This window comes from Odontesthes bonariensis, chromosome 16 (assembly GCF_027942865.1).
Source record: "Odontesthes bonariensis isolate fOdoBon6 chromosome 16, fOdoBon6.hap1, whole genome shotgun sequence".
Lineage (NCBI taxonomy): Eukaryota > Metazoa > Chordata > Actinopteri > Atheriniformes > Atherinopsidae > Odontesthes > Odontesthes bonariensis.
In genome coordinates, this window is record NC_134521.1 from 35,562,135 (window position 1) to 35,589,043 (window position 26,909).

Here is a 26,909-nt window from a genome sequence, read left to right on the forward strand (position 1 = left end):
TTTGTTCATTACGGTGGACATGAGTTTTATCTATAGCACATTTTTCAATGTTCGTTTAAGAATTGAATGACCTCGAATCTCCTTAGCTTTGTTAATCTAATTCTTATCTCCATTCCTGAAGCCTACGTGTGTTTGTGTTTGTGTTTTACTACGCTATGAGTTCACCAGTTGTTCACCACATTCCCTGTATTTGGTCTTTACAGAATTCTGATGGATCGTAAGCTGATTAGGAGTAGATCAGAAAGAGTCGATACATAAAGGAGTTGTTTTTTCTCTTTCTGAAATAATAATCTGACATCATTGACCATAAACAGGTGTTTATATAACCATCTTTTAAATAAGCAGTGTTCAGTTCAATTTAATTTGAAACATCTGAGTCCTTTACTGCCCTTCTCCTCCAAACTAACGTCAAAGGCACCTCGAGTAATGAGTACAGCTAAAAGCGAAGGACTTTTACTTTTATCTTTGACATTTTCTGCATTAAAAATGGTCTTTCATTGTTTGACATTAACAGCCAGACTGAGGGGACCAAACAGGTCTCCATAACAGACCAACAGGATGCAGATGGAATCAACAGCGCCCCCTGGTGTGTGGACACGGTTCTTTTACATGCAAAACAGGCTGCTCAACAACCCCGACTGTTTACATAAAACAAAATATAATCTTACAATGACCGGCAACTAAAGAACTACACAAAGGTGAAATAAGAGGCTTAGAATAATAATACACCTGAATATGTGGACAACCAGTGTTGGGAGCAGTCTGTGTAAAATACAGAGGGCACAGGAATGGATGATTTAGAGGAAAATGGCTGAAAACAGTGAAAGATTAGTGGTTCTATCTGGTGGATAAAGAGGACACTGTCAACATGAAAAATGTAACCCTATCACTCCGGGGCTGCTGTTAGTCTTTGTGTGTGTCATGATGACCTTATTTGTATGAGCTTAAATGGAAATTCAGAAATGAATGCTCAGTCATAAGCACCTGATTGGATTTTCACACTTTATTCGCTTTAGTTTTTTTCTTTACAGTGAGATAACATTAATAAAAATAAGAATCTGACACAGAATGACAAGGATGTGATTATTTACAGACAAAACAAGATAGCATGTTTCTCTCTAGGACCCAGTGCATTACAGACTGAAGAACTGACTCAAATTCAATTAGTTCACAACTTAAACAAGATCATCATCATTACAGGACACTCATAATTGTCGGCATCCATAGTATGCCTGCTCTGGTCCTCCACTGTCTCGTGCTCTTTCTCAGCGTGTAAACTGTGGTCACAGTGTCCCGACACACCAACCCAGCATCAAACAACCTCTCACTGACTAAAGAGCCTTCGAAAACAAAAGGTTTCAATGATTTTAATTTCCTCAAGAACATCCAGAACTTTATCCGGGGGGGAAAAAGGTTCCTCCAGTGTCTTGTGCAAGAAAAAAACTGTCAGCTGATGTTCCAGAAGTATTACACATATGTCTCACATTTCTTCACATGACTGTAAACAAGCAACAAAGCCTGGAGTTCATCATGGGTCCATCATTCTGAATGTTTCTGCTGCTCCAGGCGGATTCCAGTCGGCCACAAACCAAATGTGATTACAGTTTTCCAAATGTTGGCTGCGATCCAAAAAGCACTTTCACACCTACGCTGTGAGTGCAACTATGCAGCTACTTATTAGTGGGAATAAACAGGAAGACAAAAAAAAAAAAAATAGGTCATTCATCCCCTGGGATCCTTAGAGGCTTCCTGCTCTTCAGGTAAAGCTCCAGTGGAGGAATCGCACCCTGACATGTCCAAACTGTGCTTAAACTCACCAACATGGACATGCTCAGCAGGCCTGGGAGAAAACAGTCTGTGTTACCATGGCAACCACTGATGTACAGCAATGACTGATTACAGGAGCTTTCCATGCTGTAAGTGCTCTTAAAAAAAAAGAACATGAAAGAGGCACACCAAATCCTTAAACCATAAAGAAAATCTTTTTCAAAGTAAAATTAATAGTGCCTTTTTCATCCGTCTTGCCTGGCTGGCTCTGTAAAGTCTTCCTTAGTTTTGCAGCAGAACAACTCTGGATGCAGGTCCCAGTACAGGTTAAAGTCATCTGTGCTCAGCCACAGCCCAACAGGCACCGACAGCAGACCGTGGACATGGGGGTGTAGGTCAGGGTCTCTGCAGCCCGAGGATGTAGGGCTCAGGAAAAAAGCCAAAAATAAAGCCTTCCAAGCAGACCATTTAAAAGCTGAATGATGCTTTACTGTCCTTAGAGCTACAAAGTAAAGTTTGTTGGCCAGTCAATTTCTTTCAACTGTGCACTAAAAGTTATAAGATCATCAAAAAATTGGGTTTTGGGATTGGGATGAATCATGACAGATAACTAAAAAAACTAAAAGACTGGATCGAGGAAGATGAAAGACTGACGTTCACTGTGGTGGCGGGTTAGCCGTGGTGGCCTTCAGGATGCCTCGCAACACCTTGTAGTTGCTGAGGGGCTGGTTCTCTTTGGGGGGGTAACAGGGGCCGCGCTCTGTGGCGTAGGAATAAGGGAACCGTAGCACCCAAAGGCCATCGGGCTGCAACGAGATCTCAGTCTGCTCTGGATGGAAGAGTGGGCAGGGAGGGAGACCGGGCTGGACCTGGAAACAACAGAACAACAAAATATTTAGCGGTAAGGTATGATTCTTATACAGTCACCCAAGAGGGCTCAACGGCACCCAGAAATCTTCTTTACTTAAAAAAAAAAAAAAAAAAAGGGGGGCCTGAAAGCCACACTGGCCATTAGACAGGAAAAAAGTCAATTTAGAGACAATGTGAGATGATTTTTATATCATTCTGTGAACAATAATCTCACAAGGATTTCTTTCTAAGACTTTAGTTTACAAGCACATATCTTCCACATCTAACAATAGTAGGAACTCATCAGTGCATTTGATCTGGCTCTGCTCTTTACTAATCCCTAACACAAACTTTAAACTGTTCGATTACGCCAAACATCAATAGGGGCTTATCACCACCATGTGATATATGTGTCTTTATAGATTTTTTGTGGTATGAAATGTTGTGTTTTCATGTAAATCCAGAGAAACATTTTTCCATATTTTCCACAGAGATAATGTGTGTTTACCTGTGGGTTCAGAGTGACCTCCAGCGGCGCATCAGGCACAACAATGAAAAGACGAGCCAGCTGGGCAAAGTGCGGCTTCAGGCCTCGACCCTGGGAAGGAGACGGGATGTACAGAGGCATGTCGGTGTTCAGCACCCTGGTGGCAGGATCTTTGGCCCCCCCCGGCCCCAGCACCTTGACTATTTTATCAGGCCCGCAGCTAATGAAGCGTCGTCCCCGGCTGTCTTCATACTCAAACCCCACAAAGACTCGAGCCATATCATCCCTCCTGCGACTCCTGCCAAGGCCCCCGGTGCTGCCTCGCTTTCCAACGAGGCTCTTGTTGGGGGCAGGCCACGAGGATGCCCCTCCATCCAAAGGCTCTGTCAGTCCTGTATCCTCCTCTGACCGAGAGCGAATAACCAAGTCCCACGGTAAAAGGAAAGAGGAGCCAGGGAGGAAGCCTGGTTGTTCCAGACCAGTGTGACAGTTGTAGGACTTTGCAGGACCCAGTTTGACCAGCGACCAGCTGGAGAACTTTGGGAGGAGGCCTTTGTGGCAGCCAGAATGCATCATACCAGGGAGATACTCTACAGTGGAGGGCTGGCGATCGATGAGGCTCGGCCTCTTTGGCTGGACTTGGGTTTCGGGTGCGTCTCCGTCAGCGTAGGGCCCCAGGCTGTCTGTGGACTGGCCCAGGCTGAGAGCAAGGCTGAGGCTGGTGTCTCCGGGTGTGTGACTCTGGGCGGTGCTCGGCTCCTTCAGCCTCTCCGCCTCGCCGGAGCCCTCACATGGGAGCCGCTGAGCCTGGTTGCAGGCTGGGGCTGGGGCTGGGGCTGGGGCTGGGGCTGGGTCAGGAGTGCTGGGCTGGAACATTGGAAACTCGATCCTCTCCAGCTTCCCACAGCATTTCTCCTCCAGCATCTAATCAGGAAAAACACTGTTACTGGTGCTACAGGTGGAATACAGAGGCAGAAAAAGTTTGCAATGTGATATGTACTGTGTCACATATTTTATTTAGGAAGTATGAAATCAGTTTGCTTAATAAGGACAGTGTGAAAGGCGTCGCTCGTAGTGAGAAACCAACAGAGAATTATTGGCTGTGTGGCCTCAGAGGGAAGCGGTTTCCAGAGAAAAATCTTTATCTCTAAATCTAATCTAATCTCTAAAAACACTACATTACCAGCTCAACACCAACCAGCAGGCAGTTAGCAACTAGATAGCGTAAACAGTGGAGCCTTTGGATTATTGCAATTCTCTTTTTATTTGTCTTAACAAATCTGTTTTAAATCGTCTTCAGATGGTCCAAAATGCAGCGGCTCAACTTTTAACAGGATCAAGCAGACGGACTCATATTACGCCAATCTTATCTTCCTTGCACTGGCTCCCGATCAAATATCGTATAGATTTTAAAATTTTAGTGTTGACTTTTAGAGCCCTGCATGGGCAGACCCCCAGTTATGTCTCTGATCTGCTGTGTCCCTACAGCTCCGGCCGCTCCCTTCGGTCCTCAGGCCAGAACCTCCTCATGGTCCCAAGGACTTCCTTTAAAACCAGAGGAGACTTGTCTTTCCAGGCTTTTGCTCCTAAATTATGGAACAAGCTCCCTGTGTCCCTTCGTGAGGCGGAGTCTGTGGATTCTTTTAAGAAGCAGCTGAAGACATTCTTCTTTAGACAGGCTTTTAGTTGATTGTCCCGATGTCACTTTTTGTATCTATATATGAACTTGTTTTCTCTTTGTAATTTTGTTTTACTGTGTAAAGCACTTTGTGATTTTTATCTATGAAATGTACTATATAAATAAAACTTCTTCTTCTTCTTCTTCTTCTTCTTCTAGTAGTTGCAGAGCCATATTTTTCCCCTCAGGAAATGCTAAAGAGACAAATCAGACTCCAGACATAAAAGATTACCACTGCTCCAAACATGCTTCCTCAATATAAAAACACAGCAGAAGGCATCTTTACCAACAGGTGACCAGCTGTGCAAAACACTGAGGCGATCTGAGCCTGCAGGCCGTGTCTGATGGGCGCCATCACAGTTTAATGTTTGGAACCGCGGTGTGACTGCTGACCTGGTAGAAGTCATAGTTGGCAGCCTGGATGTCAAACGGATCCTCACGAGGAGCCTGCTTCCTGCCGCAGTTACAGGAGCTGGTGGAGCGCCCCCTGCTGTTGTGGTTCAGGATGGGTGGGTTGTGGTCCATGTCGGGCTTCTCCCCTGCAGAAATAAGTGGTAGATTTTCTTAAACTTAGTTCTTGGTTTTACAGTTATTCATTGGTTGAGTCAAATATAACAGACCGCTTCTCCAAGTGCGTGTTTTCTGAGGAGATAACGAGACTGTGCCGCTCACCTTGCTGAGGCAGGAGGTGGAACTTGTGAACACAGTGTTGGTCCGTCAGGCTTCGCTCCTCACACAGCTGGTGCCCGTTGCTCCAGAACTTGTAGCAGTCCTCATGGAGCTGCAGTGCGTAGCGCTGGAAAGCCACTCCGCGGGCGTGCTGGCTGTACACCCGCAGGGCCTGTGCCAGCTGGTTTTTGTGCACTGTAGTGGTGTAGTTATGGGGCAGGTTGGACTGATAGGCGCTGTGGGCCAGCGGTAAAGCTTTCTGACACCTGTTCTCTGAGAACTTTGTGTCAGCATCAAGAAAACCCTCCAAAACCTTCACCTGGCTTTGCACTTTCGTGGCCAGCTCCGCTACGTCTTCGTCCGTGTTGCTGATGAGGACTTGATGAAGTCTGGAAGCGACCTGGACCCATTTGGTGTAGGTTGGCAGCTCAAAGTGGGAAGGCTGCGGGTTGCGGCCGACGCTGTCATCGAAGCCTTTCTTGGTCAGCACCAGGTCCACGTGCTGCCAGAGGAATTCCTTCAGGCTGCAGTCCACCAGCTGACCGCCCATCGTCATGCTACTCGAGTCTCCGCCGAAACTGCTCTGCCGAGCCGAGCGCCGCATCTGCTGGTAGCGCCTCGGTCCTGTCAGCGGCACGGTGGCGTCCTGCTCGGATAAGATGCAGTTGGACCGAAGCTGGCCAAGCAACGTACCTACCGGGTCTTCATCTGCTGCTGGTATCACGTACACAAAAGCCTGGTTGGCGGGCACCGTGAACAGGCAGTTGCTGCTCTGGTTGGTCAGAACTCTGCTTTTCCGGAAGATGCGATAGATCTGGTCCTCCAGGGCGTGCTGCAGCCGCCTCCTGGGAGAGTGCTTTTTGGGTTTGTCGGGGTTTCCCCCTGACTCAGAGCCGTTTCCTGAGATCTTTGGAAAGCAAAAGAAAAAGGGATGCGATTTAAATTCATAGAAAGTTAATCTAGCTCACCTACTGAACTAGATTTGTGCACTTTTGGTGACCGTTTAGTTCTCACTACATTCTTTGTTCCCTAAAGATTATATTAGTCACTGTTCATTTGTTTTTCTGCCTGTTCATTGGTTTTATTTTCATGTTTTTTTTCTCACTGTGTCCATTATTCTTTAACTGCTTTATAATTTATATTTGTACTGCCATTAGTTTGTTAATCACCTTTAAAGCACTTTTAATTGTACATGTATTTACTACAAATGCCTCATTGTTCACTTAGTCTACAATTGTAATAATAATAATATAATAATAAGGCAGACCTTCAGGGTGCCGTTGATCTGGAAGACAAACAGCAGGCGTGGTGGGCAGGGCCTGCAGTTCAGCTTCCACTCTTTGGACACCGGACAGTCCTTGATGGCAGCCCGGATCAAAGGCAGGACCTTCTGTCTCAGGGCGTCCAGAGCTCTAAAGAGCCGGTCGTAAGTCACGTCGAAGGTCTGGTTGGGATGCACCAGCAGGAGGACGTGGCACACGGAGAACATGTAGAGCAGGTGTAGACAGTGCTGTCGGTCCAGACCTTTCCAGAAGTCGTAGGCGTCGGAGTGGCTGGTGCCGGCGCTCAGAGAGTGGCAGGCCCGCAAAAGCTGCCGGCTGTCGCACACGGAGGAGAGCAGCAGGTACAGAACCCGGTTCTCCTGGTTGTAGAAAGCCTGGATGAGGCTGTCCGCGGTACCGCTGTCCTCCGGTCCGCCGAACAGCGAGAACATGTGTTTGTCGGCCAGAGTGTTAACAATGGACTCCTTCAGCGGCCCGGGCTGCATGTTGCTTCTCCCAAAAATCCCGACAACACACAGGCCGTCGTCCCGGTACGCGGCGTCCTCCAGCAGCTCCGCCTGCAGCAAATCCCCCACACTCACAGGGAGAGCCATGTTTGCTTCCTTCATGTTGAAAGCGGGAGAAGGAAAACAGTGGCGCACCCATTTCCGGATCCGTACACCAAACTGTCCGAGTAAAGATAAAGTTTCTTAACACAACGTTCCACTGTTGTCTTAACCCCCCCATATAAATACAAGTTACATTAAATAAATGTTGCCTTGCTAAAATATAAAAGTTAATGATCTGAATCTGTAGCCACCATAATATTACCCACACATTTAATTTAATTTAATTTAATTTAACACATTTAATTTAGCTTTATTGTATTTTTAGGGGAGTGAAATACCATTTTGCTGGGAATGCATGATATCTTAGTTTATCATATGTTTTGCTCATTAAATTTGAATTTGTAAATGAACTGCCTCTGTCAGATAAATGCTATGGAGTGAGACAAGTTTCCCTCACAGAAATCAGATGTAGAAGTAAATAATGCTTGAATAAAGCCACTACTGTAAATTTCTCTTTTACACTAACATGTTTGGCCTGTCTTCCAACACAGTGTGTTTGACAAACTGCCGTTTATTACATAATCCCAGACTGCAGTTACTACGACATAAAATTATCGGCATATTTAAAGATCAAATTTTTTAGCTCTTCATAGCCCCTATATAGGCTTTTTATTGGACCTAAACCTAAATCATTAGTATTATAGAGAAGTGGTTCAGGAAACTTTAAAAACTACCATCAGTCCTTTCAACTATGCCACATCAGGAGAAATGAACAAGAAAATGACGAATGTCAAAAGGAGACAAGGTGATGTTTTACTCATTGGCATAACAGAGAAACACTCTGAGAATCTTTTATATTTATGGGGGCAAAAAATGTAGTAATGAGTTTAAAGTGGCGTTAAAATGCCCCGTGTGGCATAACATGAATATCATGAGCTTCAAAGCTTCTGTGGGTGTCCAATATACCAAAGCAAGACCCAAAGGCCATGCTGTTGACAGTGTGAAAGACTTTTGTGAGGACTATGAAGACCTTATTGCACTCTTGACGTTGTTGTCTGTGAAGGTTTTACTCGTACAGTGATGAGCCTGCTGAGGATGACTTAAGCAAAGAGCCTAATGCAGAGCAGGGAGATGCCCTTGTAGTTTCCACAGTATGATTTCAGTCTGATCCTGTGATGGACTGGTGACCTGTCCAGAATATACCCCACCTCTCAACCAATGGCAGCTGTAACTCTGAACAGGATACAGTGGGTATAGAAAATGGATGGATGGATTTTAGTTTGTTTAGAACAACAGGGAGGGGACTGGGGTGGTCTAGCATATTCTCTTCCCTGGTGTTCTGCAACCTTTCATGACAGGCCTTTAGGCCTTGTGTGTCCCCGGAGGAATTGCATTCTCTCCTGATGTTTTGCCAGAGTCTCTTTCAGGATTGATCTTGATGTCAACTTTGCTTACTTAGTGCTTTCTAATCACTCCATTCAGGCTGCTGTGTATTCTTTCTAGTCTTGCTTTGAGGTCACTAAGAATAACAAACTTGTCATTTATCTTGATGACTCAGTGGAGTCCTTCACAAAACCGATTGTTTTTGTCCACAGAGCTTGTGACTGTGGGTGCACGGGCGCACTCATTGGGGAGCTGTCCGGGCGTGCGGAGGAGGAAGCAGAGCTTCATGGAACACTGGTATTTCAAACAGGTTCATCTTGATGGAAAACCAAACAGTGTGGATTATCACATCAGCTTGGGTCTTTCCCTTCCAGAAGAAAATATATCAGCTTCCGTCTTCCTTTAAGGAGGGATTTTCAGTTAAACATGTTTCACTGGGTGCAGTATTGTCAGAGCTGAATTTTACAATTCATGCAAACATGTTGGTCCAGCTGATATTAGACCAAATATAATTCACAAAAACCGACTTACAAACTCAGATAATTCAGTCGGGAGTCAAATGACTCTGCATGTATTTATTCAAATGATTTCAAACTGGCCACGAAGCTATGCGCATGCTCCGCTTTGACTCCGAAACAGAAGAGGTTGGTACACAGACGAAGAAGAGGCAGATAAAAACAGAGAATTACCTCAAGGGAAAGCGTGCATCTTATTTGTTTGGATGAAAGTAAGGCGTACAGCTAGTATGAAGTGTACAGAGCTGTAAATCTGTCAAATTCATGGGTCAGTGTGGCAACAATTTGCTCTCAGCGCAGTTGTTATAGTTGGTGAAGTAATATATCAACTGGAAAAAGCCCAACATTAATAAGATGAAAGGGGGCATATAGCCACGTATCATAATTGAGTCAGACATATCTTGGCCAATAAATCGATTCCCATTATTTGCTTGTATACTGAGGACAAGGACAGTAGCACAGTTAATATAGCTAGTCTAGCTTAAACTTAACTCAACTGTGGATGTAAATGTAGAATACTACGTTTCTCTCTCCGAGGGAAAAGGAGTGCCTTTGGTTTATTTGACAACTAAAGGCTCCACTTGTCTAGTTGCTAACTGCCTGCTGGTTGGTGTTGAGCTGGTAATGTAGTGTTTTTAGAGATTATATTAGATTTAGAGATAAAGTTCGAGATTTTTCTCTGGAAACCGCTTCCCTCTGAGGCCACACAGCCAATAATTCTCTGTTGGTTTCTCACTACGAGCGACGCCTTTCACACTGTCCTTATTAAAGCTGCGGTCGGCAACTTTTTTTTAGTCATATTAGCTTGAACTGTCATGGGATTCTGGAAGTAGAATATTAAATAGGCTGTTTAGGAAAAATAACGAATTCTGTAGCTCCCTCTGAAGCCTGTAATCATGCTTGCAAAAATCGAGCGCGCCCGGCTGTTTTTAACCAATCAAGTTAGGGTGGAGGAATCCTACCTGTCAATCACAGCTTGTGCACACGCTGCTGAGCGTGAGTCTGCCCCAGCTTGTGTGCGCTCACACTGGTGTGAACTCACGTGCACAACCTCGTCCACAGAGGGGGAGGGGTTTGGGGGGCGATTCGGAGCTTGTTAGAGGTTGGGGGAGGGACCTGAAAGTTGTATCCGTTCGAATTTTCCGACTTTAGACTCGCAATTTTGAAAACCTGCCGACTGCAGCTTTAAGCAAACTGATTTAAGACTTCCTAAATAAAATATGTGACACGGTACAAATCACATTGCAAACTTTTCCTGTGTCTGTATTCCACCTGTAGCACCTGTAACAGTGTTTTTCTAAGGGATGAACTGTTTGATGTTAAGCATGTGGTGGACAGTCCTGTTGCCCCCGAATTCTGCCGGACTTTTCTGTTGCTCTCGGTTCAGGAAGACAGCAAGCAATGGTTCCAGGGTGCCTACATGCAGGTTTGTGGCTATAAAGCTCACAAGCCACCTCCACCTGTTGCTTGGTTGGAGTACAACTGAATAAATTGCATAACAGACCTATGTGGGATGAATTTATTGCAGGCAAATTTCATAGTTCCTCTCTCTCAGCATGAGGATTCCTTTATGCAGTGGCATGTAGAGGGTTGTTTGCCAGGTGGGGACAGGTGGCAGGAGAGCTGTGCTGTAAAATACATACCTCTCTCCCAAAGGTCCTTCCTCTCTGTTGTAGTGTAAATTGGCGCTTTAACGCTTTCTGTGGCAAAACACGAATACATTCATTTGAAATAGGCCACTGAAGTTCAAACTACAAGCCTCAGTGGACATCAACATAGCTAATAATGCATACATTCAGAAAGACTGCTTTTCAGAATTGTGCCTCTTTGAGCTTTCTGGCCTTTTAAAATTATTTATAGGTCTCGTCAGCTGTTAAATCATATGATGCACCATAATGGGGTTAAGCTCCACGTTTACCATTTAATGGACTGCATAATTCTCTCACCACCAGGGGATTACTATCAGCAATACACTCCACTCCATTGTGTGGGGAACAGAGGCAGGGGTATATGCTCAGAACCTGGATGAGATGATTTAATCTGAAACAGGATGCGTTGTAGTGTTTCTGGACAACGTGTAGAAAAAAACAGTCAACTTATGTATTTAGAATTGTGACAAGCAGAATGAATTTGGTGACTGTCCTCAACAAATATCAGTTTGGGCCTTGGCTACCACTGGGGAGAAAGCAAGAGCTTAGTTTGGTTTGACATTTGAATCACATTGTTTCTGACACACAGTTATACAAAGCCGCTCCTGTTGTGGTCACACCCCACCTCGTTGTTCCTCCTCAGCTGTTGGCATGCACCCCATCTCATGGTCGACCTTCTACTACAAACATTTGAAACATAATCTAATCAAGAAAACAAGTAAAAACAATAAGATGAAAGAGAGGTGGGAAGGGTGGTAGGAATTAGGTCAAATGTTTTTAATCTTCCTCTTCCCTCCACAACATACTTTCTAGAACTAGTTATCAACACATATCAGCCATAACATTATGACCACACACCTAATATTGATTCGTTTCTCTTCATGCCACGAAAAAAAAAAGTCAGAGTGTGGGCAAAGAACATCTGCAGGTGTAGAACATCCTTTGAGTTCAGTGAGACGTGGGGTGGGGCCTTTGTGGATTGGCCTTGCTTCCCACAGATGACATCACATCCCATCATATTGGAATCTGTGGAGTTTGGAAGTTGGGTGAACAACTCAAACTCTTTGTCGTGTTCTTTAAACTGTTTTTGCAGGGCTGGGTTCTGCTACAGGGGAGTGCTGTTGTTATATAGAGGAGGGTATTTTCATAAATATCTAATACAGTCATTCTGTTATATGTCCAGTTTCTAAGATAAGATTCATCATTTAATTTAGAAAACTTTAGTTTTGAAGCCAAGCTATGTGATTTCACCTCTTTAAATACCATTTCCTATTTCCATTTCCGACATTATTAGTGTGATATGCTTCAGATTAGTTCCTGTGAAAAATAAGGTGAGGCGTTAGTCCCCCGAAGGAAAATCCCAGTTTACTCTGATTAGTCAGCTCCACTGCCCACTGTTCTGTATGGGATCTTCTGCAATTCAGATTTTTAGATGGAGAATTTCATGCAAAATTATAACACGCCCCCCAAATGCAGGGTGACTCATCAGCATTTACTGGTTACACATACTGATATATGTGACCTATGCCGCCAGAGATACCATTTTACCTAACATTTTGTTAGGAAGTAGACCCCTGCAAAGCAGCTTACAAGTCACAGCATTTCAGTTGACTTTATTTATTTTTTTTATCTTACCCTTGTCCTGTCCAGCATTATGGCAGGAGAATTGTAATCTGAATACCGTTTATGCTAAACACATTTGCTATGCCAAGGGAAGCTTTATGAATGTAAAGCTCCCCTTGATGCCCATCAACTCCTCATTTTTATTTATTTATTTTTGTTACAATATTTAACATGATGATTTCAGTTGACTTTAAACGCAAGACTTTTAAGTCTAATTAAATATTTTTTCACACATAAGCCTAACATTTCCTTTCCCACGCATACCGTGAACATATGGGCCTCCTTCGTGATGGCAGGTCTACAAAAAGCTCGCAGACGTCAGAAGACGTCAGCGTAGCGTGCGCGTTCATGGCCGACATCGTCGTCTCTCTGACGTCACCATCCTCAGCTCAGCTGAAATCCCTGATAACTCGGCGCACGCTCCCGCTCGGCTCTGAATGGGGGATCAGTCAAGCCGGTGACAGCTCGTCCGCTGGTATAATCGGAGACGCCACGGTCCGCTCTTCCCGTCAGGCCTGCCGCTTTCAGACACACCGGTAGTCCACGGCTCTGCTCCTCCGGTAGTACACATTTATTCAGGTAGTATGGTAGCGCACTCACAGTCCCACTAGTTCGGTTAGTGCACTGACTCTTCTCTTCTTAGCCCGGCAAGTTAGTGTCACTGACGGGCGGAGCTGTCTCTGTCTGTCCAGGAATGAGAAATGATGGCCGGCTCTGCAGCAGAGGAGAAAACCTTTCGACGGTTCCTGGAGCTCTTTGTTCGGGAGATGAAGATGCCTCTGCAGGACTGCGACCCGGTGCCGATGCGCCCCTTGTCGGATCTGCTGTCTGAGGACGAAGTGGAAGGGGAATGCCTCGACCTGTGTCTCCAACACCTCTACAAATAGTTAAGTGTTCACTTTTGGCATATTTTTCTCTCCGTGTCAGTATATGAAAAGTGTGAGGGTTTGAAGGTCGCTTTAATTGTTGGGAGACGTGTGAGGTGAGCGGGGGGCGACCCCGGCTGTGGCCCCATAAGGCGCGCGGGATGCCCACTGGCTTTCTCGCATAATGCCTGTTACCTGCTTAACGGGATGCTGGGTGTGCCCAATACCAAGTTCATACAAGTGTCTTTACAGAGGCGTTCTGAGGAATCAAAGTGTGCCTAAAGCAGAAGTTAAGAGTCGCCTCTCCCTGCCTGTGGTGTGTTACGCACTGCTCTATGATCCACGGACCTGTGCGTCTCTCGCGTCGTGCCACAAATAGACTGCAGCGGTGCCAGAGCCGGAGGTCTACCAAAGGTGAACCCCTGCTTTTGCGTAACAGCAAGGCGTCATTATGGTGTAGGAGGGGAAGGAAGCCATCGCCATCACTGCTGAGCGCATCTTCATGTGGGCTAAAAATAACCTCCCCGGTTATGTTCATCGAGGGGATCGTTACACACTAAAATACAACACAGAGATGGAGAGAATGATCCCATGGAGCTCACTGTGAGCAATAAATATAAACCAAGGAGACATTTTGCAGTTTCGGGCTCTCACCTGAATCTCATAGTATTCAGTGAAGGCGGAGGAGAGGGGGAAACTCCAGATGCATTTCACAGAGGAGGAAGCTCCGCGTTTAAAGACACGCTTTTAATTGATCAGCCCCACAGTGAGTTCTTCTGTTTGAGATGTGCAGAAGCTTGGCAGAAACGGTAAAACTGAGAGAAAGCGCTGCCCTGAGCGCTGCTGCCTGGCCTGGTTTTGAATCCAAAATAGGTGCAGAAACTGTGCTGGGAAGAGCGAGCTGGAAGGACTCATCTAGGGCACAAAGTGGCAGGGGGACTGCTCTCTGCATGTCTGCAAATGATCTTACCGACCGGTTTGCATGCATGCCCCGCTCTCAGGCCACTCTAACGGTGGGGACAGCACGTGTTGGTGCTGGACTGATCAGCCAATAATGCTTTCAGAACGATGGTACACACTGGAGAGTGTTTGTATATTGAACCTGCTGGAGTTGCCACATTGACATCAATATTATTATCTGCAGATTCAATTTATCTCCTTCATAGTCTCCAGGTTGATTGGCTTGTGAATATAAGGTCCCTATACTAAGCATTAAACCATCAGCATCTTGCACAGCTTGCCATCCCCCTCCCCCTCCCCCTCCCCCTCACACACACACCTGCTTACTGCTAAGGACGGAGCAGTACAGTATGTGTAGGTTTTTGTAATGAGATTTTGATCTTTATATGCCTCAGCAACAACTGCAGGTCACATGACTTCCAGACAGCAGTCTTGTGTCTAAGACTCATGGGAGCTGCAGTTTGAAATATCAAAAGACACAACACTCGCATGTTGTTTGCAGGTACATTTAATCTAAAGGAGCAGTTCATTTTGTTGCCTTTCTTTTACAGCATTCAAGTCTGATCTTGCTGTACAGAGATGGAGGCGAGTGTCAGGTTGTGGTGTGGAGGGAGGACACGGACTTTCAAAAAAAAAAAGGTTGATTTAATAACAACAAAAACAAACAAAGTTTAAACTAAAGCCGCGGCAAAGCCGGATTCTAAAAACGTTGCTATAAACAAAACAAAAAAAGAACATGGCATGGAATAAATACTTAGCTTTGACAAAAACGTGGAAATCATGGGAGGCCGGAATCCTGGCATGGGTATACAACTTGACATCAAACGAGGAACCAACAAACAGACAGGGGAGACCGGAAACTAAATAGGGAGTGAGAGTGATTGGGGAGTGAGTGCAGCTGAGGGAAAAAACACAGGTGAAGTGAGTGAACTAATAAACAGAGTGCAGGGAAACTAAGGCATGACAAAAACTAAAGATGGACTGAGAACAAAAGCATAACCTAAACATGAAAACTAAAAACAAGAGTCTCTGGGCGTGACAGCGAGACGTGGTCAGCATAGCTTGCATGTCGAGTCTTGTCCATTTAATGCATACACAAACAAAATGTGGAAATGTCAGTATTAGAAGGAGTTACAAGTCCACCCTCTTTCAGTCCTGGGTTTTGACATCGAAGCGCGATAAAAAAAAATCATCTGGTCCTTACCAGGTCTTAAAATGAGGTAAATGGAACCTCGGATGGGCAACAACACACGATATATTACATGGGTTGCAAAATTCCGGGAATTTTCAAAGTTGGAAACCTTCCATTGGAATTGATGGGAATTAATGGGAATAAACTGGAAATTTCCAAAATTGAAGGTTGGGAACTTAACTATAGTTGGTAAAAATATACTGTAGCATAATCTTTGCTATTAAGAATCCGATTTGATGCAAATACAGTAGAGTATCTATGCTATTTCTCAATCCCAGACACATAGCACACTACTTACTACATGGCTATTGACGCCACACAACCCTACATACATTGTACATTCGTCCATCACGTGCACAGAGGATTTCTAGAATTCTGAACCACTAAAGATACACTTTTGATTCCACAGCACAGACACAGACTATTGAAGTCACACATTTGAGCCCAAAGTCTACATAAAGTCAAGTAAGTTTTGATGATATTATGAGGTTGATCTATGTATTAAAGTTTAGCAAGCAACTATTCAATCGAAATGTATTTATACAGTAGCTCGCTAACTGGTAAAGCAGTAATACCAAGTGTAAGTTAGCTAGCACCATTTCATAAGAAGACTACATTATCATGATGCTAGCTACCTCAAATTTGATGCTGTTTCTTCTGCCTCCTTCTAGACAGTTTTTTGTTTTGAAGAATACATTTCTTCAGCTAACTCTCTATATATCTGTGCATTGCATTGCATTTGTGTTTTTTTACTCCTTTTTGCCATCTTATTCAAAGCAGATGTGTGGAGGCATTTTACACCAGCTAATGTTGATGAAATTTTTTGTGTAAATTTGGAATATTTCCAAAATTCCCCATCTAAAGTTCCTGTGGAAGGTTTCTGCAAAACATACTGGGATTTTTCCATCCTTTTGCAACCCTGCATATTACACAGGGCCATTATTTGAATAACAAAAATGGAGACACGGTATAGAAGCAGCGTGTGAGAAAATAAGTACAACCCATGATTGAGTAGCTTGTAGCGCCATCTATAGCAGAAATAAGTTGAAGGCATTTATTCTGTATGATGTTACCACTTTGTCACACCATTGTGGAGGAACTTCTCTCCACTCCTCTTCACAACTTTGCCTCAGTTCATTGAGGTTTGTAGCATTTGTTTTGGACCCACCACAGCGTTTTAATCAGATTGAGGTCTGAACTTTGACTGGACCATTGCAACACCTTGATTCTTTTCTTTTTCAGACTTTCTGTTGTAGATCTGCTGCTGTGTTTGGGATCATTGTCCTGCTGATGAGCCACTTTCAGCCCAGCTTTAGCTGTCAGACAGACGGCTTCACATCTGACTCTAGAACACTTTGCTATACAGAGGAGTTCATGGTGGGCTCAATGGCTGCAAGGTGCCCAGGTCCTGTGGCTGCAGAACCAGCCCACATCATCAGCCCTCCACCACCGTGCTTGACAGCTGGTGTGAGGTGTTTGTGCTGATATGCTGTGTTTGGTTTCCTCCAAACGTGCTGCTGTGCATTATGTGCAAACATCTCCACTCTGGTCTCATCTGTCCAAAGGACATTGTTCCAGAAGTCTTGTGGTTTGTTCAGATGTAACTTTACAAACCTAAGCTGTGCTGCCATGTTCTTTTTAGAGAGAAGAGGCTTTCTCTTGCAGCCCTTCCAAACAAGCCATACTTGTTCAGTTTTTTTCTAACTGTGCTGTCATGAACTTTAACATTTAACATGCTAACTGAGGCCTGCAGAGTCTGAGATGTAGCTCTTGGTTCTTGCAGTTTCTTTGAGCATTGCACGGTCTGACCTTGAGGAATTCACTGGTACGTTCATTCCTGGGAAGATTGTCAGCTGTCTTGAATGTTTTCAGTTTATGAATAATCTTTCTCTCTGTATGTTGATGAAGATTCTCAGTCATCCAGGTCACGGTAATCATAAGAACTTGGATGAGGGCAACTGGACTTCTTCTTGGATCTTGAAGACGTTTCACCTCTCATCCGAAAGGCTTCTTCAGTTCTTTCTCTCTGTCTGATGGACTCCAAATAGTTTGGAAATAGCCACTCCACATATTGAAAGATAGCAACAATTGCCTCTCTAAGATCTTTTCTCCTTGGCATTGTGTTGACACACACTTCAATCCTCCAGACTACAGCTGCCTCCTGTGTTAACCCCTATGGACGCAGTAAGGAGTAAGTTTCTGTTAAATGCATTAGGACACAGTGTAAATATGTCATGTGTTGCTGTTGTTCCTTTGAGTTTGAACTGACCTAGTTTTAAGATCTGATGGGTTTTCTTTTGAAAAACCTTTCCTGATACATAAACCCTCATAAACAGAGGGTGTACTGTCATTTTTACATGACTGTTAAATGATGCTGACATGTTAATGAATCACTAAAAGCAAAATAATAATGCACATTGATCATATCATGAAATGGGACATCTAACATAACCATTAGTTTTGGATTCTTCTAGTTAATTCTACTTGTAATACTTATGCCCTTTCTACTGATACTTGTCCAGGACTAACACAGTTTGTAAACCCAGACTGGCAGAGGTATGAAGGTATTCATTAATGGCGAGGTACACATCTGGCTGTGGCTTGAGACCAGCATGTTTGCTAATTTAAGTGTTGCTACCGATCAGGTCTGAGTTGTTAGTCATTTAAATGGACTCCATCCATTCTGGATGCGTGAAACATCCATTAGCCAAACTTACCAAAATAACTGCAGTTTACTGACTCAGCCTGCTTTGTGAAATATCCCCCGTCTCTCTTCTCTGGCAGAGCTGGATTTCTATACATTTGGCTTGTTAGAGTCAATGAATCACTCACTGGCCCCTCTCCATCATGCCGTTTATCTTAGGAAACCCCAAGAAGATTAATGAAGGTCAAGAGAGGCGCTCATTTTCTATGTTTCATGCTCTCAAAACAGAACATCCCAGCAGCTCAAATATTATAAAATGACACTATTTGAAAGGTGTGAGGTTCATCAAGATTATTGTAGCCGATGGACTAAAGATAAATGTTCAGAAATGATATCTCTCCTCTCTCAGAAGAGGAAGCAGTTTATGACCGAGCTGCAGAGATGGATGTGTGTAGACCTCAGGGTTGATGGAGACTTTGCAGAAAGTTGGGTATTTCTGGTCAGCGGGTATTTTTTAACAGAAACCCAATTGTGTTCCCAAATTCATTCAGGGGCTTTTAATTAAAGGTCCCCTGAACCTAACAAAAAATGATTCCAAAACAAAACGTGCCCATAACATTAGAGCAACAATAATCTAAATTACAGTACAAAGATGGTGATCCTGATCTGCACCAAAACCTAATAAGTTCCTTATTTTCCCATTAGGTCTCATAAAACTCGGCTCAGTAGTTTTTCTACTTAAACAAATATTCCTCTGCCTCTGCTTTACCTCGTTCTAACAATGTATCAAACGTCGGTTAAAGGCCGCACCCACAGTAGCAGTGACCCTGCTGCTATGTCTGCTGCTCACTCCCAGTTTATTCCCGTTGAGTTTATTCCCTGTAAGTTGTTTAGCAGGCTCAAAGTGTTTTTCTGATGCAGCAGACAAATGCAACAAATAGCAGAGTTTCTGTCTGCTTTATGTGGCCAAAAAGTTCAGGTTTTAAAAGTAGTTGATTTCTCTCAAATAATGATGCTTCCTAAACTTAACCTGGTCATTTTTATGCTTGAATTTAAGTGTTTGAGTCAATCCCATTGGGTCTGGTCTCGCAGTTTTCGGTGCTGTTTGCTTTGAGTGTTTTGATCTTTAAAAAGAGCTGAGGCTGTATTGGTTTGGAGTTGGTCCTGCAGACTCCTTCCCATGTACAGGGTTAGAGAGAGCGCAGATCATATATCAAGTCTGATTCAGTGCTGATATACGATCTAATGTATCACTTAAGCTCCCATTAACACCGGCTGCAGCCACTTACAGCCGTGTTCTGTGCACGTTTGGACTGCCAGTGGAAATGCAGACCTGACTTGGTTTCTTCTGTGTGTTTGTTTGACACTCCCCTTACATCATATACAGCAGTTGTCACGGTAACAACCCAGACATTCTTGTAATAACGACCTGTCTGAATGCAACTGGGAGCAACAGAAGCCTTTACATGTTTGAGTCAAGCAGAAAGGTCTAGGTGGAGTTTTATAATCGTGCTTCAGACAACAACAAAGCCAACCAGTAGAACAGTGTCTTTGGACTCTCGCTGTGTAAAGGAAATGAATAGAATTACTAATCAGATTTTGGTTATTGTTATAGCTTTAATAACAAGAGAGACACAGCTGATGAGAACAAAACAGTCGAACAGCAGGTCAGAAAAACCAAAGCAATTAGCTGACAGACGCTTTGTCCGTGTGTATTTAGGTCATTTTTAAATGTTTTTTTTAATTTACTAAACTCGTCTTATGAGAGTTCTGGTCCCGTTTCCACATGCTACTGCAGTTTAGGTCAGTGAAAACAAATCTTTTGAAGACCTTAATATTAGGAATGCAGTTTTCAGGTAAAAACGAGGACATTTGATATAAGACTGTGTTTAATCTCTACAAAACACAAAGCATCTTTTTATAAGCATCTACAGCTCATTACCATGGATGGGGGCTGGAACATAGACTGAACAGTAAATCGACAGCTTCGCCTTTGAGCTCATCTTTCTCTTTATTACGACAGACTGGTATAACGTCCGCAACTCTGCAGAAACTGCACCTGTCAATCACCCACTCCGCTCTACCCCCACCTGTGAATAAGACCCCGAAAATACTTAAACTCCTCCGATTCAGGCTGGGACTCTCCCCGGACCTTAAGTTGGCAACCCACCCTTTTCAGAGCGTGGTCTCTGACTTGCAGGTGCTAATTCTCACCCCGGCTGTGTCCCACTCAGCTGAAAACTGTCCCAGTGCCTGCTGGACGTCTCCGCTCAGTGAAGCCAACAGGACCACAGAATTCCGGAGGCTACCAAACGGGATACTTCAACGGCCTCTGGTTTTGCACAAAAACTCCATCCATTAAGAAAAACCAAATTCCTGTTGTGTCAGTGAATGAGTACACAAGATTATGAATCTGACTGTCTTTTGATATTTGTTGCCACCGACACATTTTGGTTCATACTGAAAAAAAAAAAAACTATTTAGGTTAAATACTTTTCTGGAAATAATACGAAACAGAACAATGAGTTCTGGGTATTTGTTGAAGCCGGATTTCTTTGACTGAAAACCTGCAGGCAGGTAGGCTTCTTTTGCTGCAGATGTTGGAGCAGTCTGATGGTATGAGTGTGTTTATGTTTGTGTGGTGGCCAGCATCCTGTCTGCTGTTGCTTTGCTGTGAGTGTAATGATAGTCGGAGGCAGCAGCTATGGTGATTCATCCCAGTGTGTCATTAGTTTGTCTCTGGGTTGAACATCTAATAATAGACTTCTGCAAGAAGAGAGATCCCCTCTGTGCGTGTGCGTGCGTGTTAATAGGGGGCGGGTGAAGCACTTGGTGTGCTAGAACGAGTCTGGAGGTGTAGACTCAGCTTCTGTGTGTGTTTGTGTGTGCGTTGAAATGATGCTAGTTAATCCATTTTCCTCCGGGCAGCTGGGAGAAACATCTGAGGAGAAGTTAACACTCTTCCCTTGTGTGTGTGTGTGTATGTGTGTAGAATGTTTAATGCTGGTGTGTGATTGAAACTATCCAGCATAACCCTGACAGGTTTTTCTCAGAGGCTAGCAATGACTGTGATTAATTAGACTTCAATGAAGAGCGATACTTAACTTAGTACCACTCCCATATGTAATGCACCACACCAGAGAGAAAAGTCTGGAAAACTAAGCACGATAGTCATTATATTGCACGAGTCAAAGAACACAAGAAGATAAGAACATCACTTTTAATTTGTCAAAAGAAAGTAGTTTAGATAATCCAAAAAGCATTTCACAAGGTACCCCTGCAGTGTCATTTTTTAATGTGCTGAGTAGTCTGACGTCAGCGTCCAAAATAGATGCCATGAGATCACAGCTGAATACTCCTCACTGGTCTGATTACTGCTGTAGGACTCAGGGGACGTATCGCAGGTGCTTTCACACCTTATTAACTTGGTAGTACCTCTTCTTTTTTGCCCACACTGCAGATGATCATATTCAATAAAACAAAATTTTTAAGTGGTCTTTCTTTTAGTTCCTGCCTTTGACTACATCCCAGCATGAGGGGAAACCAGCTTTGATGCAACAATACAATGACTTATCCAGACAATGTACATGCCCTGCGATTTGCTGAGCACAGCACCAGCACCCACGGTTACATAAAGACCTCGTAAACATCCGTAATAAAAACATCCCATAGCAGTTCTTGAGGTTAGAAAATCAAAAACAGGGAATGGACCAACAGTGAGCTCCAGATGGAAATGTGTTTTTTTTTACTCATTCGTCCACCGCCGGGTGGCTGTTACATCACTTCAGCATTCATCGTAAAATATCGAGGGACATTAATTGTCCCAAAATGGTACACGATTTGGAAAAAAAGCCAGAGAAAATCTATGTAGGCTCATGGAGAACATGTAAACTCCAAACATGAATGCAACAGCTGATGTTTGAACCAGGAAACCTTCTTATTGCAAGGTCATCATGTCACCATGCAGCCCACACCTGCCTAACATGACTTCAGCCTACATATTTTTGTAGGCTTACATTTTTTGCACCTTACTGGGTACTTCTCTGGGTGGTGTAAACCTCTTGGGTTTAGAAAAACTCTTTAAGGTATTTAGTCCTTTGGCGAGCTCACCAGTCCCCATTACCCTCTGAAACAGGCTAGGCTTGTTCCAGAAGGTAGAAGAGTACCTCCTAATACTCACAGAGCACGGAGTAAATAAGCTGTGCTGCAGCGGTGGGCGTCAATGACTTTATCCCAAGTGACCCGGGTGTAGAAAGCCCCCAATAACAACAACACGGCAGCTCTGAACTAACACTGCAATAGTACGCGTTCATTCATTCATTCGTCTTAAAGTTTTGGGGAAATAAAGACAAATAAAAATGCCTTATTTTGAGGCTGTATTATCAATGCCCTGTTCACTCCCGTTATATGGATATACGCCGATCTTGAGTGATTTAAATAGCGTCCGAAGGACGCCGACTTTCACCAAAATGTTATCGATGAGTAGATGAACGTATTTTATGCCAGAAATAAGGTTAAAAAAAACCAAAACAACGAACTTCTCCTTTTAATGGGAGCTTAAGAATTTTTTTTAAAAGTGGGGTTGTTTCACAGAATGGTGCCCACCAGCAGAGCAAATTTTCCACCATCTAAAACAACTGAAACCTAAAATAACTTCATGCAGTTTGAATAGACTTTATACTGTGGATATTTATACTGCTTCACTTATGCATGACGTAGTTACATGGTCTGGTACCCGACTCGGTCCCATACAGGCACACAGTCACAGCATTTTTCTCTGATTATCAAGCAAAAAAAAAAAAAAAGTTAAGGACATTTAGATAGTAAAGTTTCCATATTAGATGCTGATCGTTGGGCGGATCTTTGCAGGATCTCTTCCATATTTGATAGATTTGACCTCTAAGGGAGATCAGTTTGATATAAAATGTACGTCTAAGCCACAATTGAATCTTTCTAGAAATAAGAAATTGGGCAGAATTCACTGACTGTGACATCACTGCCTGTTTCTGCTGATGAAGTGAGGATGACTTGAAGAGGGAATTAATGACCCCTCTGCACACAAACACACATGCAGAGCTGATAGATAGTAATTGAGGGGAGAGCCTTTCTAGACCTCATTAAAGTGAAACGTCTCCCACAGCTGTAAAGACCTAGGGGGTAGATCCGGCTTCCCACTGCTCACACGACACACTCCAGTATGGACGTAACACACACTCACACACAGCGTTTAGACAACTGGGTGGTGTAGGAGGAGCTGCTGGTGACGGGTTTATTAGAGGATAAACTACAGACTGTGATGACTGTCTTTCTGTGGACGTACAGTACGATTCCCTGACACTGTCTTCACAGTAAATCACCTGCCTAACTATACATATAGTTTTTTTTCCTTGGCCTCATTTGTTAAAGAAGACATGTTATGCCCTTTTTTTTTTTACCAGTTTGACAATTTCCTGAAGTCTTAATGGAATATCCGTGACACGCATTTATCAAAATACCACAGAGAGACAGTACAACAGCGTCTCAACCCTGTCTGAAAAGCCAAGTTCCAAGCTGGCCCATTTTTGAGGGGAGTGCTCACTCCCCCGTACTCTTGCTCGGTGTGTCTCTTTTGAAGTTAGTGGTACAGCTCTCCGCTACCATGTAAAAGAGATTAGATACTTCAACTGCAGCTCAATAATTATTGAATTTCCATTCATTTGGCTGAGATGTTGTGAAAAAAAACAACTTTGTGCTGTAAGGTAAAACCATGAAGGGGGAAAGTTTGAACAGCACTGTAACAGCACTTTAACATGATCTGTCAGATTTCTCTGACCAGCTGATCATATGTCGGATGAACCCACTCCTGCTGCGTCTGTCTGCTAATGAGACTGCAGCAGTTCACACTTGTGCCGTGCTGAAAGTGATACGTACTGTATATGTTACTTGGTCTAGTTTGGTCAGATTGCCATCTCAAAATGTAAGAAACAAGAGGGGACTACTTCACACATGACACCAACATGCTCGATTAACACTGATTAATGGAAAGCAGCGTACGTCTGAGAGAAGGTCAAATTAATGTTCTTCACAAACAGCAAAAATGGAGTATGGCCAAATTACAAAACGTACATTTTCAAGTTGCACGCCATCATGTTAACTTCGCTAACGAACAAAGAACCACAAAGGCAGATGCGGAGCCTTAGATACTCTGTGAATGTGTTCTTATTAATGACTTTTGTCATTTAAATGTCCAAAAATCTGAGTTCGTGATCATGAATTAAGTACTGCTGCTTTTCTTCATTAAAGTAACAATGTGTAACAATTAGTGACATCTAATGGTCAAGTTGGGGATAGCAACCATCTAAACTGGCTTCCACTCACTCTCCAGCAACAAATTTAATCTACATCTGTGGGCTAAATTACCTGGAAGAGAACCCGCTGCACAAGTACTTAGATGTGGTTTTTTCAAGGAAAAAAAAAACATATTTCCTTTAGCGAAGTGATTTTACTAATTGAAACCTATCTTTTAATACTATAATCAACTTTTTGTTTTCGCTTTTGTTATTGATACACAAAGCAATTTTATATACCACAGTAAACTAAGTTTTAGACAGATGGTCAAACAAACAAGACTTTCTTTTTTGGAAATCTGTTTTCTGATGTTTTATTATTCAATTCATCAAAATGATCTAATAATTAATGTAAGCATTACTTTCAACCCTTAACAACTTATATTCTTGTAAGAGACTGAGCACTGAAGGGTGGGAAGGCCTTACTGTAGTGTTTACAATCTTGAATAAAAATGTATCATCTTTGAGGGATTTTTTAATGGTTAAAAAGAATTTGGAACGTGTCAAAAATGACAAAACATTTTTAATATTAAATTGGTCTTATATCCTGACTCCCTACAAATAGAGTTCTATAAGATACTATGACACACCATACTCTGTAGGAGTACTGGGATGTTTTCCCAAAAAGCCAATTGGTTTCTGTAAGTATTACAAAAGCACTGAGGATTGTTCTGCTCAATTAAATATGTCAAAATGTTGTGAGTGGCTAGGATTTCTCATTGTTTTCTCCTGTGCAGAGAGGGGTGTGAATCTGAGGGATGGATGTTTTAAACCAGCTAAGTGGTGGCTTCTTTTTGGGTTTCTTTTTTCTGGGACATTTTGTGTTTTTTATTAGAGAGTCGACGTAAGAACATAACAGGAAATTAGACCACAGAGATGCAACAAAGATCCCTGACATTGTGGGAGGACATTACGGTTCAAAGTAGGCTGACCTAAGTGTTTCATTTGATAAAAGATGTCCATTAGCCTTCAGCCAGCAGGATGAAGCTGCATTCATGGTGCAGGCTCTTGAGCATTTCTGGCAATTTGTTCCTCTTTCTGCTTTAATTAGAACATCAAAGGTCAGACACACAGCAGACGCTTCAATAGCGAGGTACTGCAGTGTCACAGAGGAATGTATTGTGTGTATTACCATAGCAATGATTCACAATAAGGCTGCAGTCCAAAGCTCAAAATGGATCTGCAGGGAGCTGATGTGAGACGATTTCCTCACTTTACAGCAGAAAAATCAGACCATCCACCGTCCCACATGCACTGTCTCAGAATGAATGACCTCCTTTTGGCTGAACTAGTTTCAAAGACAAATGAATACAGCGCTCATCACATCCATTGTAAACAGAATAACAACAACATCAAGCACATCCAACACGCCTGTGATAACTGCCACGCCCCATGAAGAGACGTGGTGGTGAACTGGCTGAGCTTTAAAACAAAGTCACCATGAGTTGAGGCCCTGAAAGCGAGTTTACATGGAATGTTTGAAAGTCCTACTTTTCCAGCTGCCATCTGTCTGTCTGCTGGCTTTTCACTCTTTAATCAGAGCAACATGAAGCCTGGAGATTTGATCCCTCTGGAGATGTTCATCCTCCAAGGCTTCTGGGAAGTAACTGCATTTCTTTCTAGAGCAGCTCTAAAAATTGAAACTGTTTTGTCAGCCTCATCTGTCCTTAAAGGGGGTTTTCTGTGACTTTGAGGCATGCTGTCTTGGAAAAATGTCGGCCTGATTAATGCGCACATGAAAAAGTCAACGCTGGCAGCATTGCAACGATGACCATCTTGGACACTGATTAATGTAGAACATGGTGTTTCACATCCATCCATCCATCCTCATCCTCAGCCTGTCATCAAACTTCCTCTCCTTCCACTCTTTTGCCTCGCAGCTCTGGGGCTGTCCTAGCCTTTGAAATTAGTTTTAGGAGTAATCCTTTAATCAGAAAGTCTCGCTTGGATTACCATAGAAGGCAGCCTCAGTTACTGCCCTCCACCATCACCAGCAGTTTTTGATTTACAGGAGCAGCCCCTGTGCAGAGCAACCATGAAATGGTGGAGAGTGGGTACAAATGCTAGCTTATCCCCTGAGTCTTTGTGTCCTCATAAATAAGCCTCTTGATGTGAGACAATTGTCTTGATTTAAATGATAACTTACCACGTTAACAGTAGCAGTCAACTTTAATTGCTAATGTTGCTAACAGATAATATTCCTCTGCTTAATCTGGCATTAAGAATAACAGCAGTTTTGTTCTTTCTCCATTATCATTTATTTACTTTGACTTTGCCTTTTTGTTACACATTATCTGTCTCTTCTTTATTATAAAACAAAAATTATCTCTGCTCAGGTGAGCATTTTAGCACACTGGAAAAAAATAACCTCATTCCATACTAACATGCCTGAAAACACCTGTCACATGACCGTTCATGCTTGAGGAATTGGCTTTCCTCCTGTGCATATAAGCAGTAGAGGCATGATAAA

General features: G+C 43.2%; 2 protein-coding genes across 3 annotated transcripts in view; one reads left to right on the forward strand and one right to left on the reverse strand.

Annotated features, from left to right (window-relative positions):
• Window positions 1-988: 988 nt before the first annotated feature.
• On the reverse strand, window positions 989-7,358 carry smg8 (SMG8 nonsense mediated mRNA decay factor). Its single transcript, XM_075486960.1, has 5 exons — window positions 6,718-7,358; window positions 5,454-6,357; window positions 5,175-5,320; window positions 3,125-4,027; window positions 989-2,636 (listed from the first exon to the last, which is right to left on the reverse strand). The coding sequence occupies exons 1-5, from the start codon at window positions 7,339-7,341 to the stop codon at window positions 2,424-2,426; spliced, it is 2,790 nt and encodes a 929-aa protein (XP_075343075.1). The 5' UTR covers window positions 7,342-7,358; the 3' UTR covers window positions 989-2,423.
• Window positions 7,359-12,861: 5,503 nt separating this feature from the next.
• ppm1e (protein phosphatase, Mg2+/Mn2+ dependent, 1E) overlaps window positions 12,862-26,909 on the forward strand; it is a 51,896-nt gene continuing 37,848 nt past the window's right edge. The window contains exons 1-2 of one of the 2 annotated variants that reach the window (XM_075486962.1): window positions 12,862-13,011; window positions 13,144-13,337. In XM_075486962.1, the coding sequence (XP_075343077.1) occupies window positions 13,153-13,337 (185 nt within the window). In that variant the 5' untranslated portion in view covers window positions 12,862-13,011; window positions 13,144-13,152. Of the gene's footprint in view, window positions 13,031-13,143; window positions 13,338-26,909 lie in introns of both variants that reach the window. The other variant, XM_075486961.1, reaches the window with a different exon arrangement.